General features: G+C 42.0%; 1 protein-coding gene across 3 annotated transcripts in view; it reads right to left on the bottom strand.

The window, feature by feature from the left end:
• thsd4 (thrombospondin type 1 domain containing 4) overlaps positions 1 to 16,141 on the bottom strand; it is a 40,615-nt gene that overhangs the window by 17,660 nt on the left and 6,814 nt on the right. For 2 of the 3 annotated variants that reach the window (XR_014627435.1, XM_084409285.1), the window contains one exon: positions 13,873 to 14,009. Coding sequence is in view for 2 of the 3 variants with exons in the window: in XM_084409285.1 (XP_084265411.1) it covers positions 13,873 to 14,009 (137 nt within the window). In the remaining variant the exon portion in view is untranslated. Of the gene's footprint in view, positions 1 to 7,245; positions 7,409 to 13,872; positions 14,010 to 16,141 lie in introns of those variants that run through there. The other variant, XM_084409286.1, reaches the window with a different exon arrangement.

Consider the following 16,141-nt stretch of genomic DNA (forward strand, 5'->3'; position numbering starts at 1 on the left):
TATTGATATTTCAAGCCCTTCACTGAACCATCACAATTATTACGGGTGATTCAAACAAAGCAGCTCTTTGTGTGTGTGTGTGTGTGTGTGTGTGTGTGTGTGTGTGTGTGGTGTGTGTGTGTGTGTGTGTGTGTTCAACATTCTCACATTCACCTGGATCTTCTTTATACTGAAAATTCACATTCTAACTTCTAAAGTAAATACATAAATGCAGTTGCTTGTGTCCTAAAGTCGTCTTTCTGCAGTCATATAATAAATACAATAAATAAGAAAATACGACATCTGGTACACTGAGCCTCGTCTTCTCAGCACCGACAGCACGAGTTCCCATGATGCACTGGGCTGCACAAGTTCCCATGATGCACTGGGCTGCAAGAGTTCCCATGATGCACTGGGCTGCACGAGTTTCCAAGATGCACTGGGCTGCAAGAGTTCCCATGATGCACTGGGCTGCACGAGTTCCCATGATGCACTGGGCTGCAAGAGTTCCCATGATGCACTGGGCTGCACAAGTTCCCATGATGCACTGGGCCGCACGAGTTTCCAAGATGCACTGGGCTGCAAGAGTTCCCATGATGCACTGGGCTGCACGAGTTCCCATGATGCACTGGGCTGCAAGAGTTCCCATGATGCACTGGGCTGCACAAGTTCCCATGATGCACTGGGCCGCACGAGTTTCCAAGATGCACTGGGCTGCAAGATTTCCAATGATGCACTGGGCTGCACGAGTTCCCACGATGCACTGGGCTGCACAAGTTCCCATGATGCACTGGGCCGCACGAGTTTCCAAGATGCACTGGGCTGCAAGAGTTCCCATGATGCACTGGGCTGCATGAGTTCCCATGATGCACTGGGCTGCACGATGCACTGGGCTGCACGAGTTCCCATGATGCACTGGGCTGCACGAGTTCCCACAATGCACTGGGCTGCATGAGTTCCCACGATGCACTGGGCTGCACGAGTTCCCATGATGCACTGGGCTGCACGATGCACTGGGCCGCACGAGTTCCCACGAAGCACTGGGCTGCACGAGTTCCCATGATGCACTGGGCTTCACGATGCACTGGACTGCACGATGCACTGGGCTGCACGAGTTCCCATGATGCACTGGGCTGCACGATGCACTGGGCCGCACGAGTTCCCACGAAGCACTGGGCTGCACGAGTTCCCATGATGCACTGGGCTTCACGATGCACTGGACTGCACGATGCACTGGGCTACACGAGTTTCCACGATGCACTGGGCTGCACGAGTTTCCATGATGCACTGGGGCTGCATGAGTTCCCATGATGCACTGGGCTGCACGAGTTCCCATGATGCACTGGGCTGCACGATGCACTGGGCCGCACGAGTTCCCACGAAGCACTGGGCTGCACGAGTTCCCATGATGCACTGGGCTTCACGATGCACTGGACTGCACGATGCACTGGGCTGCACGAGTTCCCATGATGCACTGGGCTGCACGAGTTCCCACGATGCACTGGGCTACACGAGTTTCCACGATGCACTGGGCTGCACGAGTTTCCATGATGCACTGGGGCTGCATGAGTTCCCACGATGCACTGGGCTGCACAAGTTCCCACGATGCACTGGGCTGCACGAGTTCCCACGATGCACTGGGCCGCACGAGTTTCCAAGATGCACTGGGCTGCAAGAGTTCCCATGATGCACTGGGGCTGCATGAGTTCCCATGATGCACTGGGCTGCACGATGCACTGGGCTGCACGAGTTCCCACGATGCACTGGGCCGCAAGAGTTTCCAAGATGCACTGGGCTGCATGAGTTCCCACGATGCACTGGGCTGCATGAGTTCCCATGATGCACTGGGCTGCACGAGTTCCCACGATGCACTGGGCTACACGAGTTTCCACGATGCACTGGGCTGCACGAGTTTCCATGATGCACTGGGGCTGCATGAGTTCCCATGATGCACTGGGCTGCACGATGCACTGGGCTGCACGAGTTCCCACGATGCACTGGGCTGCACAAGTTCCCACGATGCACTGGGCTGCACGAGTTCCCACGATGCACTGGGCCGCACGAGTTTCCAAGATGCACTGGGCTGCAAGAGTTCCCATGATGCACTGGGGCTGCATGAGTTCCCATGATGCACTGGGCTGCACGATGCACTGGGCTGCACGAGTTCCCACGATGCACTGGGCCGCAAGAGTTTCCAAGATGCACTGGGCTGCATGAGTTCCCACGATGCACTGGGCTGCATGAGTTCCCATGATGCACTGGGCTGCACGAGTTCCCATGATGCACTGGGCTGCACGAGTTCCCATGATGCACTGGGCTGCACGATGCACTGGGCTGCACGAGTTCCCACGATGCACTGGGCTGCACGAGTTCCCACAATGCACTGGGCCGCACAAGTTCCCACGATGCACTGCAGGAGCCAGAAGCTTATGGACAGACTGGAAGCCTTTCAATCAACACTATACATCCAGCGTTTCCTTCACAGAGCCAACAAACGGACATGAGGAGATCTCAGATCTCAGATCTCTTAATCTGCCGACGGCCGGGAAAGGAATAATCGAGAACGGTGATATCATGGCATCGTTATAAATTCAGTTCATCATGACTGATGCACAAAGACGTACAATATAACAAAGCATCTATGAACCATGAAATTTACTAACCCAGCCTTAAAGAGTTAATTCACCCAAAAATGAGAATTAGCCCATGATTCACTCACAATCAAGCCATCCTAGTGTCTATGACTGTCTTCTGTCAGCCAAACACAATCAGTTATATTAAAAATATGCCCTCCTCTTCCCAGCTTTATAATGGGAGTGAATGAAGCGCATCCCGACCCGACGCATGACCTCCGACCCGACGTATGACCCGATGCATGACCTCTGACCCGACGCATGACCTCTGATCCGACGCATGACCTCTGACCCGACGCATGACCTCTGACCCGACGCATGACCTCTGATCCGACGCATGACCTCTGACCCGACGCATGACCTCTGACCCGACGCATGACCTCTGATCCGACGCATGACCTCTGATCCGACGCATGACCTCTGACCCGACGCATGACCTCTGATCTGACGCATGACCTCTGATCCGACCCCTGTAGCTCAAACAGTGGAGCGCTGGCGCTTGCAATGCCAAGGTCATGGGTTCGATCCCCAGGGAAAGCAAGAACTGATAAGAATGTAAATGCGTACAACTAATATAATTAACTAACTAATATTTATACAACTAAAACTTAAAAAAATATAAAGACATTTAAAAAAAATACACTAAAACTAACCTAACTAATTAAAACAAAACACAAAAATAAAATCTAATTCCAAATATTAACAAAACCCATAATAGTATTACTAAAATAAGGCTGCCTAATCCTTGGACACTTTAGAGCTCATATAACACTCATATTTGTGTCTGTGGAAATGGACAGAGAATATATATGATGAGAACATTAGAGTGTTTTCCTCCAGTCTAAACTGTGTCTGTATTTGTCTGACAGCGAGTCACATTCCTGTAAAAGTTCATGTGGACCCCATGTGGCGGACGAGACCAGCAGCAAACGCAGGATTTAAGAGTGTAACCGCAGGGTTTATAATGGGCAAGATAACAGCCACTGTTTTACCGCGGTTAACTCCAGCACTGGAGCCGCTGTAATTACCTTCAGACTCACAGCTGGTCTGTGACGCAAATAAATCTGTTTATATCTCAGGTTTTTCTTGTCATTACTTGTTTTGTGTAAAATGCTTTGGGAATATTGTGTGTGAACACAATCATTCCAATTAATACTTTCAATTGTAAACTGTAATCATAAAAAAAACACTTTTCTAAGTTGAAAGCCTCTGTTTATGGAAGCTTGTTTCCGCCACAGAATAAAAAATAAAAAAGGTAATTGCGACTTTTTTGCTTTATAACTCGCAATTCTGACTTTATAACTCGCAATTCTGAGTTTATCTCTCGTAATTCTGACTTTATAACTCGCAATTCTGACTTTTATGACTTTGCGAGATATAAAGTCAGAATTGCGAGATATAAAGTCAGAATTGCGAGATGTAAAGTCAGAATTGCGAGTTATAAAGTCAGAATTGCGAGATATAAAGTCAGAATTGTGAGTTTTTAAGTCAGAATTACGAGTTATAAAGTCAGAATTACGAGTTATAAAGTCAGAATTACGAGTTATAAAGTCAAAATTGTGAATTTTAAAGTCAGAATTACGAGTTATAAAGTCAGAATTACGAGTTATAAAGTCAGAATTGTGAGTTTTAAAGTCAGAATTACGAGTTATAAAGTCCGAATTACGAGTTATAAAGTCAGAATTGCGAGATATAAAGTCAGAATTGCGAGATATAAAGTCAGAATTGTGAGTTTTAAAGTCAGAATTGTGAGATATAAAGTCAGAATTACGAGATATAAAGTCAGAATTGCGAGATATAAAGTCAGAATTGTGAGATATAATGTCAGAATTGAGAGATATAAAGTCAGAATTGCGAGATATAAAGTCAGAATTGTGAGATATAAAGTCAGAATTGAGAGATATAAAGTCAGAATTGCGAGATATAAAGTCAGAATTGTGAGATATAAAGTCAGAATTGTGAGATATAAAGTCAGAATTGCGAGATATAAAGTCAGAATTGTGAGATATAAAGTCAGAATTGTGAGATATAAAGTCAGAATTGTGAGATATAAAGTCAGAATTGCGAGATATAAAGTCAGAATTGTGAGTTTTAAAGTCAGAATTGTGAGATATAAAGTCAGAATTGCGAGATATAAAGTCAGAATTGCGTGATATAAAGTCAGAATTGTGAGATATAAAGTCAGAATTGTGAGATATAAAGTCAGAATTGCGAGATATAAAGTCAGAATTGCGAGATATAAAGTCAGAATTGTGAGATATAAAGTCAGAATTGCGAGATATAAAGTCAGAATTGTGAGATATAAAGTGAGATATAAAGTCAGAATTGTGAGATATAAAGTGAGATATAAAGTCAGAATTGTGAGATATAAAGTCAGAATTGTGAGATATAAAGTCAGAATTACGAGTTATAAAGTCAGAATTGTGAGATATAAAGTCAGAATTGCGAGATATAAAGTCAGAATTGTGAGTTTTAAAGTCAGAATTGTGATATAAAGTCAGAATTGTGAGTTTTAAAGTCAGAATTGTGAGATATAAAGTCAGAATTGTGAGTTTTAAAGTCAGAATTGTGAGATATAAAGTCAGAATTACGAGTTATAAAGTCAGAATTGTGAGATATAAAGTCAGAATTGCGAGATATAAAGTCAGAATTGCGAGATATAAAGTCAGAATTACGAGTTAAAAAATCAGAATTGCGAGATATAAAGTCAGAATTGTGAGATATAAAGTCAGAATTGCGAGATATAAAGTCAGAATTGTGAGATATAAAGTGAGATATAAAGTCAGAATTGTGAGATATAAAGTGAGATATAAAGTCAGAATTGTGAGATATAAAGTCAGAATTGTGAGATATAAAGTCAGAATTACGAGTTATAAAGTCAGAATTGTGAGATATAAAGTCAGAATTGCGAGATATAAAGTCAGAATTGTGAGTTTTAAAGTCAGAATTGTGAGATATAAAGTCAGAATTACGAGTTATAAAGTCAGAATTGTGAGATATAAAGTCAGAATTACGAGTTATAAAGTCAGAATTGTGAGATATAAAGTCAGAATTGCGAGATATAAAGTCAGAATTACGAGTTAAAAAATCAGAATTGCGAGATATAAAGTCAGAATTACGAGAAAAAGTTTTATTCTGTGGCGGACACAAGCTTCCGTATCTGTTCCTGTTCTACAGCTGAAGAAAATAAGCATAAGAGATCATGATATTTTTTGCTGTTAACAGAATGTAAAGTTAAAGACATAAATCAGCCGCGGTCTGAAGCGAGTCCTGTGATTTACGGCTCTTCTGAGCGCTGGCATCAGCAGGAGGGAAACCAGCGCGAGGTCGAGGTCACACTGCAAAAAATGCTTCTCTTACTTAGTATTTTTGTCTTTTTTCCAGTCCAAATATCTAAAAATCCTTAAATCAAGATGCATTTACTAGAGAAGTAAAATGACACAGGAAATTCTGTCTTATTTCCTGATAAAAAAAATACAAATTAAGTGAGTTTTTGTTTAAAACAAGCAAAATTATCTGCCAATGGGGTGAGAAAAATATTCTTGTTTCCCATTTGAATTAAGTTTTTCTTTTCTTTACCCACTGGCAGATCATTTTGCTTGTTTTACTCGCTTATTTATTTATTTATTTTTTATCAGAAAACAAGATATAATTTCTTATGTCCCTTTAGTTCTCTAGTAAATGCTTCTTGATTTAAGAATGTTTAGATATTTGGACTGGAAAAAAGACAAAAATACTAAGTGAGAAAAGCATTTTTTGCAGTGTACGAGTGTAAACAAACACGTAAAGCTGGAATAGCCGGCGGTGGCACTGGGTTCCTCACAGCTGGCACAAACACACACTGAACCTCTCCTTCTTTCATCTCTCAGATCCTGTTATTAAAAAAGCCCAGCGATGACATTTAAACGGTCGTTTCTGCAGCGTCTGACATGTTAATGATGGGAGGGGAAGCGCTGTAGGAAGTGAACGTGGCCTCAGAAACCATGTGTGCGTTATTCACACCCGAGAACACAATGAGCGTCACATTCCCTCTCAAGGACACTCGTTTAATGTGCTAACGAACAGCTAACAGCAGGACCACACAATAAAGATTCGTCCAAAGTAGAGCTGAGTGATTTATACCACAAAATTATTCACATCTTAAACAATCATGTGATCATGCCTGTATAATTTGGCGAATAAAATACTCAAATACAAATGAAAGGTGATTGATCAATAATTACTTTCTATTTTAATTGATGCATCTTGATGGACTCAAATCAAAAGATCAAACAATTAATATCAAATAAAGTGAAAACATAATAGTTCAAAACTGTACATTCTGATTGGATGTGAAGTCGTTCACTCTTCATCTGTTTTGCACATTTGTGCAATTAATATTAATGTGGTCTAAAACATCTGCGTCTAACAAACACTCCTTAAAAAAATTTGGATAATATATTTGCATAAATATTTAGTGCTCAGCCCTAAACTAAAGGCAGTATGCAGAATATGACTGATAATAGTCTTGAAGAGAAAGATCTTTAAAAAGGTTTGTATAAATGTGAATGTAGTTAGTATATCCCCTGAGAACTGGAGTTTCTCTGACACGGACAGACGCGTGTGATCGAAGCAAACATGAAAACACACAGACCTGCGACCACGGCTTCCCCAGGACTCGCATCTGCAGACACACGAGCAGCAGCGGAGCGACGGCAGACAGCATCATGACACACACACACACACACACACACGCACGCTCTCTCTCTGTGTGAATGTGTCGTCCTCCCGGAGCGAGGTCACATGAGCCGCACAGACAGTGTCTCTCTGAACGACACACACATGTGAAAGCTGAGCTGGAGGAGGAGGAGGAACAGTGTAAGAGGAGAGAGAGAGGGAGAGAGAGAGAGAGAGAGAGAGAGAGAGAGAGAGAGATGAAGTGGGACGTTTTAGGATGAAACACACCAGCTGCACTGACTGTACTGTGAAGGTACAGAACAATTACCATATTCATATACCATGGTATCTATATGGTTTATATGGAATTACCATGTCCAAAACAATGAATTATCATAATACTGTGTCCAAAATACTGTGGTAGTGTCTGCAAGCTCCATGTCCAATAATGAGACATGAACAGAATCACACAGATGAGAAGAAAAACACTGGTCAAACGAGAGGTAGCAATTAATCAGAAAACCAGCAACACCCTGACAACCACACAGCAAAACCCTGGCAATCACGCAGTACACCCTAGCAACACCCTGACAACCACACAGCAACAACCTGACAACCACACAGTACACCCTAACAAAACCCTGGCAATCACACAGCAACACCCTGACAACCACACAGCAACAACCTGACAACACTAGCAACCACACAGCAACACCCTGACAACCACACAGCAACACCCTGACAACCACGCAGTACACCCTAGCAAAACCCTGGCAATCACACAGCAACACCCTGACAACCACACAGTACACCCTAACAACCACACAGCAACACCCTGACAACCACACAGCAACAACCTGACAACACTAGCAACCACACAGCAACACCCTGACAACCACACAGCAACACCCTGACAACCACGCAGTACACCCTAGCAAAACCCTAGCAACCACACAGCAACACCCTGACAACCACGCAGTACACCCTAGCAAAACCCTAGCAACCACACAGCAACACCCTGACAACCACGCAGTACACCCTAGCAAAACCCTAGCAACCACACAGCAACACCCTAACAACCACACAGCAACACACTGACATCCACCCAGACCCTGGAAACACTCTAGCAACTACACAACAGTGCAATTAAACTCAGAAAGCCTCAGACTTGCAGAGCAGACGCTGACAGAAAAGCCCCTTCACACACAGTCTCTGCTCAAGAGGAAATGCTTGCAGCATCATTTAATTTCAAATGAGTAAACTGATTCCTAACATAGTAAAGCATGCGAGCGTTTGTGAAGCTGCAGCTATATGTGCGAAGCAGGCGCTGACATCGGCCCTCAGGGGCCCTGATCTCTCACACACTTCATCACTAACACACACTAACACACACTAATGCACATCAGACCTCGGAGAAGGTGAAGACAATCTTTAACAAAATATTAGTACAAAGAGGAGCTTGATCTTCAAACTGAACCCAATGCTACTTCTCCAATTCTTTTGCAAACTTGCAACAGATTATGTCAAATATAAAACATTTTTAGCTGATTTTATTTCAACACATTTTATGTGTTCAAAAACAAGCTAATTCTCTCTGCAAGCACATGAGATGTATATAGAGAGAATAAAAGAATAAAAAGGTAACTTTTCTCACAATTCTGACCAAGTTTAGACTCAGAATTGCAAGATAAAAAGTTAGAATTAACTTTTAGATTTTTTAATTCTGTGGCGGAAACGAGCTCTCACAGATTTGTACCTGTATTGCTTTTATAAACATTAGCAGGAGCCGCTGGTTCCTGTTCTCCCTGTTCCTGCTGGGATTTTCCGGTGGGATTCACTCACTCACCGATGCTGTCGCACACACACACACACACACACACACACACTCACACATCCATAATTCAACATATTTACACTAATGCATTTGGCAGATGCTTCTATCCAAAGGTATATATTATATCAGTTCATCCATTCCCTGGAAATTAATCCTGCTGTTGCTGCCATGATCTGCAGGAGCGCTGACATCAATATTATTTATCCAGCGCTTTTCACCATGCACATTGTTTCAGTGCTGCTTTACAGAAAAATAATATTTCCGAAATAATGTCTTAAAATCTGTGAGGTCCTCATTTACAGCACCCTGGCAACCAATCACAACACTCTAGATACACCCTGGCAACCACTCACAACACTCTAGATACACCCTGGCAACCACCCACAACACCCTAGAAACACCCTGGCAACCACCCACAACACTCTAGATACACCCTGGCAATCACCCACAACGCACTAGAAACACCCTGGCAACCACCCACAACAGCCTAGAAACACCCTGGCAACCACCCACGACACCCTAGAAACACCCTGACAACCACCCACAACGCACTAGAAACACCCTGGCAACCACTCACAACACTCTAGATACACCCTGGCAACCACCCACAACACCCTAGAAACACCCTGGCAATCACCCACAACGCACTAGAAACACCCTGGCAACCACCCACAACAGCCTAGATACACCATGGCAACCACCCACAACACTCTAGATACACCCTGGCAACCACCCACAACGCACTAGAAACACCCTGGCAACCACCCACAACACCCTAGAAACACCCTGACAACCACCCACAACGCAATAGAAACACCCTGGCAACCACTCACAACACTCTAGATACACCTGGCAACCACCCACAACACCCTAGAAACACACTGGCAACCACCCACAACGCACTAGATACACCCTGGCAACCACCCACAACAGCCTAGATACACCATGGCAACCACCCACAACACTCTAGATACACCCTGGCAACCACCCACAACGCACTAGAAACACCCTGGCAACCACCCACAACACCCTAGAAACACCCTGACAACCACCCACAACGCAATAGAAACACCCTGGCAACCACTCACAACACTCTAGATACACCTGGCAACCACCCACAACACCATAGAAACACAATGGCAACCCCCCACAACACCCCTCACACCCACTCTCTCTCTCTCTCTCTCTCTCTCTCTCTCTCACACACACACACACACACACACACACACACACACTCACACACACACACATACACATACACACTCTCTCACACACACGCACGCACGCACACACACACACACACACACACTCTCTTTCACACACACACACACACACACACACACACACACACACACACACAGACACATATACACACTCTCTCTCACACACACACACACACTCTCTCTTTCACACACACACACACACACACACACACACTCTCTCTCTCTCACACACACACACAGACACATATACACACTCTCTCACACACACACACACACACACACACACACACACACACACACACACTCCTCTGGCGTTCAGCCTCAGCTCAGTTACTCAGTGGGATTTCCTTCATAAAGGCTCTTTCTTTCCTTCAGTGTGTGAAAGTGAAGCTCTACAGCTGGAGTTTCACTGCTTCAGCATTTACCAACTCGTCAAACCGTTTCAGGACAAGAACGTTTGTTTGTCTCGGTGTGTCTCTCAAATAAAGTTTTAGCAGCGGGAAAAAAATGGAAAACTCAAAAATACAAACACTTTACAATAAGGTCCCATTTGTTCATGCATTAACTAACAATGTGCAATACATTATGACAGTATTAATTCATCATTAGTTAATAAAAACACAACTGTTCACTGTTAGTTCATGTCAGCTCAGGTCCATTCAAATTATGAACAGATGCAACTTTTAATATAATAATATATTAGTAAATGTTGAAGTTAACATTAACAAAGACTAATAAATGCTGTAGAAGTATTGATCATTGTTAGATCATGTGAACTAATGCAGTTAACTCAAATGGAACGATATTGTAAAAGAAATGATTTGCACTTCATTTAAAGCCTTTATATATAACGCATTATAAAAGGAACAAGGAATCTGCAAATATTGTAATGCATTTTAAATTTGGTTACAATTATTTATGAAAACATATAATGCAGGCATCCAAAATAAAAGTTTGTGTTCACATAATATATGTGTGTGTACTGTGTCTAATTATTTTATATTATATTATTATAATCACACATGCATGTATATATTTAAGAAATATTTGCATATATGTTTGCATACACATTTTTCTTAAATATATACATGCATGTGTGATTATAATAATATAATATAAAATAATTATACACAGTACACACACATATATTATGTAAACACAAACTTTAATTTTGGATGCGATTAATAGTTGCCCAGCACTAATTATAATGCACATTATGAAAGGCTTTGAGTAAAGTGTCACCTAAATCTCTCATTGCAAGGAAACTACATGCAAACATCTCTGACTAGGACAACATTTGCATAAAGTGTTTCAGTTTCTGTTATATTAATACAGAAACTGATGATCATATTTGCCGAGTTTCAGATGCTCATGTTTTGGATTTCTGAAATGATTTGGAAAAGTCTCCCTTAATCCGACTGTTTCCTAACAGCATTGCTGCCAACATATCTAAATATCAGGCTTATCCGGTGGATCTGGTGTGTGAGATCTTCAGTTTCCGTCACAGATCTTAAAGCTGTGGATTTGTCTGGCTGATCTCTGTGAGCTTTCAGAGGAATTCAAACCATCCATAAAACAACCTACAGGAACGAGTCAAACCTCCGCGCCGACATTTAAAGGGCTCCTATAATGCCCTTTCACAAGATGTAAAATAAGTCTCTGATGTCCCCAGAGTGTGTGTGTGAAGTTTGAGCTCAAAACTAATATTTTTTATAGCATGTTAAAATCGTCACTTTTTGAGGGTGAGCAAAAACGCGCCTTTTTGTGTGTGTCCCTTTAAAAGCAAATGAGCTGCTGCTCCCGGCACAGGGGGCGGAGCTTCCAGAGCTTGTGTGTGTGTGTGTGTGTGTGTGTGTGTGTGTGTGTGTTAGCATCTCAGATTCCCTCACACACATGCACTGAAAATTTCAAAAACGTTTAGCCTTTTATGTTCAAACCGGAGTCAGACAAAGATGGAGAGACTCAAGAAGAAGTGACAACAAGTAGAAGCAACAGGACATTTCTGAATGGTTAGTTGATGAATTTATGAAGCTTATGTGGAGTTAACTATCTTCTAGTCATTGATTAGCATATTCTGTCATAATAATCTATAAATCGCATTTCCGGGGGCGGGGTTTATGTACATTTTAGGTTTAATGATGTCATTAACCCGTGAAGAAGCTTGTTGTAGTCCCTACCAGCCGTTGTTGTAGTCGATTTCTGTAAAAGAAAATATCTCCCTTTGCTTTGAACTTTGAGCATAGTAACTTTGCAGATGTTGTTTATGCTCAAACAGCAACATTACACACTAACTAAAGTTAGAAAAGTGAAATCATAATCAACCACCCCTTTAACCTCCTCAGACAGTCGCGTCTGACACGTGCACGTGCAGCTTGTTATTCCGGCGTCTGTTACATCTCGTTTCTGCAGGATTTGTTGAAGTGACATGTCTGAAAAAAGCACAGCTGGAACGACAGGCGGATTCGAGCGTGGCTAATTCACTCACAAACACAAAAGATCCTTTGGCAACTGTTGTGCGTCTGACCGTCTTTACATGCAGAACGCTCTGAACTCTGGGTAATTAAAGCATGTGTGAATAACAGAGATCGGAAGATCAGACAGAGTATTCCTCTGCAAGAGAAGAGCTTCTGATCGACTGTTATCAACATGTGACTAAAACACCTTTAACATGCTGTTAGACTCAATTAGGATCAAACTTATATATTTATAAGTCTTAAATATTTATGTAAACTCATTATATTTAATGTCAAAATCAAAAGTCCCCCTGTAGTCGATCATTTTATCCCTTAAAACTCATCTTTGATCACCAAAATGACATATTTAAACGTTTTCTTCTTGAAAAAATATTCTTCATGCCTTAAAATATCGTGACTGTAACTCGACACCCTCGCCTCATTTAGTATGCACGCTTCTATGAATATGCAAATGAGCCCCGCCTCCACTCACTCACTCACTCAGCTCAGAGATCCACTGGTTGACGATCACACGTTGATCTGATTGGTTACAAGGTAGTTTGTGACGTCAGAAACACCAGCGATTTCAAAGCGTGTGTTTGAGACTGTCTTTGGTTCACTGCAGTTTTAAGGAGAAAATACTCAGCAATGGTATCGACTTATGAATTTACACATGCTTTGTCTTAAAGCATATTAAAAACACCACATAGACACATAAACAACATTAAACGCTGGATTAGGGTGAGTTGCATCATGTAATTATGCATAATTTACTGTGCATGTAACGTGCAACACTGTAAAATGAAGTGTTGCCAAAAGCAGCATTTAGTAAAACAAACACTATCATGGCATACTTTACAAACTGAGTATCATATCAGTATTTGCCTCACAGTAATGAGGATGGGATTACAGTAGGAGGTGTAGCTGTAAATGATCTACACTACAAACCCAAATCATAGCCTACAATGCAGCACTGCAGCCACTAATGTGCTTATCTGAAGCAGTGTGCACTGTGCAACAAGTATGCTACTCATTAATAAATGCAATATATCACGTCTGGACGCACAATAATGCAGCAAATTCCTGATTCCTACCTGACACTTTCCCGCCACACACACCGATGTCTCGTTGTGTCCACAGGGAGTCCCGTCGACGACTCGCTCCGACTGACGGACGTAGAACCTGAAGCCGACGGCCCGACAGTTGAGCTCACAGGCCTGATCACTGGACACTGAGCAAACACACCATAAACACGTTCATCATGAGACACGCGGACAGAAGAGAGACTAAACACTAGCGTGTAACATTAAGGGCCGTATTTTAAGGATCTAACATCGTGTCCTAACACACGACGCCGCGACGCGCGATAAAAGGTTCTTCTCCATGTTAATCAGAGTCTGTCCTAACCAGCCGCGACGGCGACACGCGACGATTCTATTGTAGAAACGGTTTCTATTTTTCTGCGACGTCGCGCTGGAACAACAAACACAAAGTGTGGCGCAGTGTGGAGAAAAAATCTCTGGTAGCCGAGGCACTCCTTAGTTAAAATGTCTTTATTAAAGAAATGACATGTCCTAAACGGACAACTTTAAAATGCCCACGCGTAGCGGCATGGGGCCTTCTTCAGGGCACACAAGCTGACAAAGTGTGGCGATTATAATCTCAGGTACTGTTTATGTGCTTTATTTAATGTTAAAAGCGTGTAATGTGACTCTGAATATCATTTAGTGCTCCAGCTTTGTAGCTGTAAAAGCAACAATGGATAATTCACCTCAGATCTTGAAATTAAACAAATGGAAACAAGAATGTTCAAACTGTGAACAAACAAGTGCATTATTTGTATTATCTGTAGCCTATGTATTTGAATAATGTTTAAATGGTGTAATATTTGTGAATTTGATTATGTAGCTAGGCTACTTATGCATTTTCTTGCGAGTGCCGTCGAGATTACTCTCTAGTGCCTCAAGACTGAAAATTAAAAATGGTCGGCGCTCCCGGTGCTGGTCTAAAAGGGTCCGACCTATTCTCTTAATGAGTAATAGTGTGTTTTGTCTCTATTATGGTAATGAGTATAGGGTGTGTTTTGGAAGTAATGTGCAATATTTACATGGAGGAATTCGCAAGCGGAAAAACTGAAGGCTCTCTAGCGAGGAAACGGATCTGCTCGTGCACGAGGTTAAAGCACAACCAGACCTTCTACAGGACAAAGTGTTGCGTGTTGTGGACCCGCCTATAGGCGCGCATTACTAACGCGATCTTTAACAAAACAAAAAAATACTGCGCCATTGACTTTAGAGCAACATTTTTATTAGTTTATTTAAACAACGTGCGCAGGACGTGAAAATGAAAACGGCGTCAGGCTGAAACTAGCAAAACACACTTACATTACGCCTGGGTGTATGATAGGGCCCTATATCGTGTCGAAATATATTGCAATACAAAATTGCAACAATATGTATCGTGGAGAGTGACAATATGTATTGTGTATAGTTCACCCAAAATAAAAATGACCAAAATTACTTTTGTGTGAGAAACAAAAATCAAGTTTTCAGAGTTTTAGTGTCAGTACTACATTAAACTATTATATATAGCCTAGCGTTGAATATAATGTATAATAATGCAATGGGGGAATATTTGTGGGTCCTGATAATGCCAAACATCTGATGTTACCGGTAAAAAGGCCGACATTATTTTAAATATATCTAGTCAGTGACAGAGTGCAAACATTTGTCTAAAATAATTCAGTATTTTCATCTTCAGAATCATGAATATTGTAATTCTGGTGTCTCTATTGTCCTGTGCTTTGGGTTTCAGCACCAAGTCCAAGACTATTCATTTACAGTCACAATGTAATATCAAATTTAGCATTTTAATCAACAGTTCATTTTTTGTTTACCATTTGTCTTGGAGTATCACAATAATATGGTATCGTGACATGAGGGTATCAGTACACCCCTTCTAAACACACAATCATTCAGAGACTGCCAAGGAAACATTTCATCACACAGAAGTTTAGAGCCGCACAAAGTTTAATACTTAGTTTTCGAGTTTGTTCAAATCACTGATGTCTAGTACTAATGAGAACACCATCCGATGCTTGTAATGATACAGAGCGGCCACAAGAGGACAGCAAAGACACACGATGAACCAGAACCAGTCTGAAAAACACCCTAGAAGTTATGACAACTTTATTTCTGAATGTTCATGGGTATCATTCTTCAAACATTATGGGAACGTTACTTTTGAATGTTCTCTGAAACAAGTAACATTTGAAAACATCCACCTCAAAAGTTTCAGAAAAACATTCCATGTGTGATGTGTAAATAATGTTTTTGTGCTGATGTTTTGAGAACGTTATTAAAG

Source organism: Rutilus rutilus, assembly GCF_951802725.1.
Source record: "Rutilus rutilus genome assembly, chromosome: 5".
Classification (NCBI taxonomy): Eukaryota; Metazoa; Chordata; class Actinopteri; order Cypriniformes; family Leuciscidae; genus Rutilus; species Rutilus rutilus.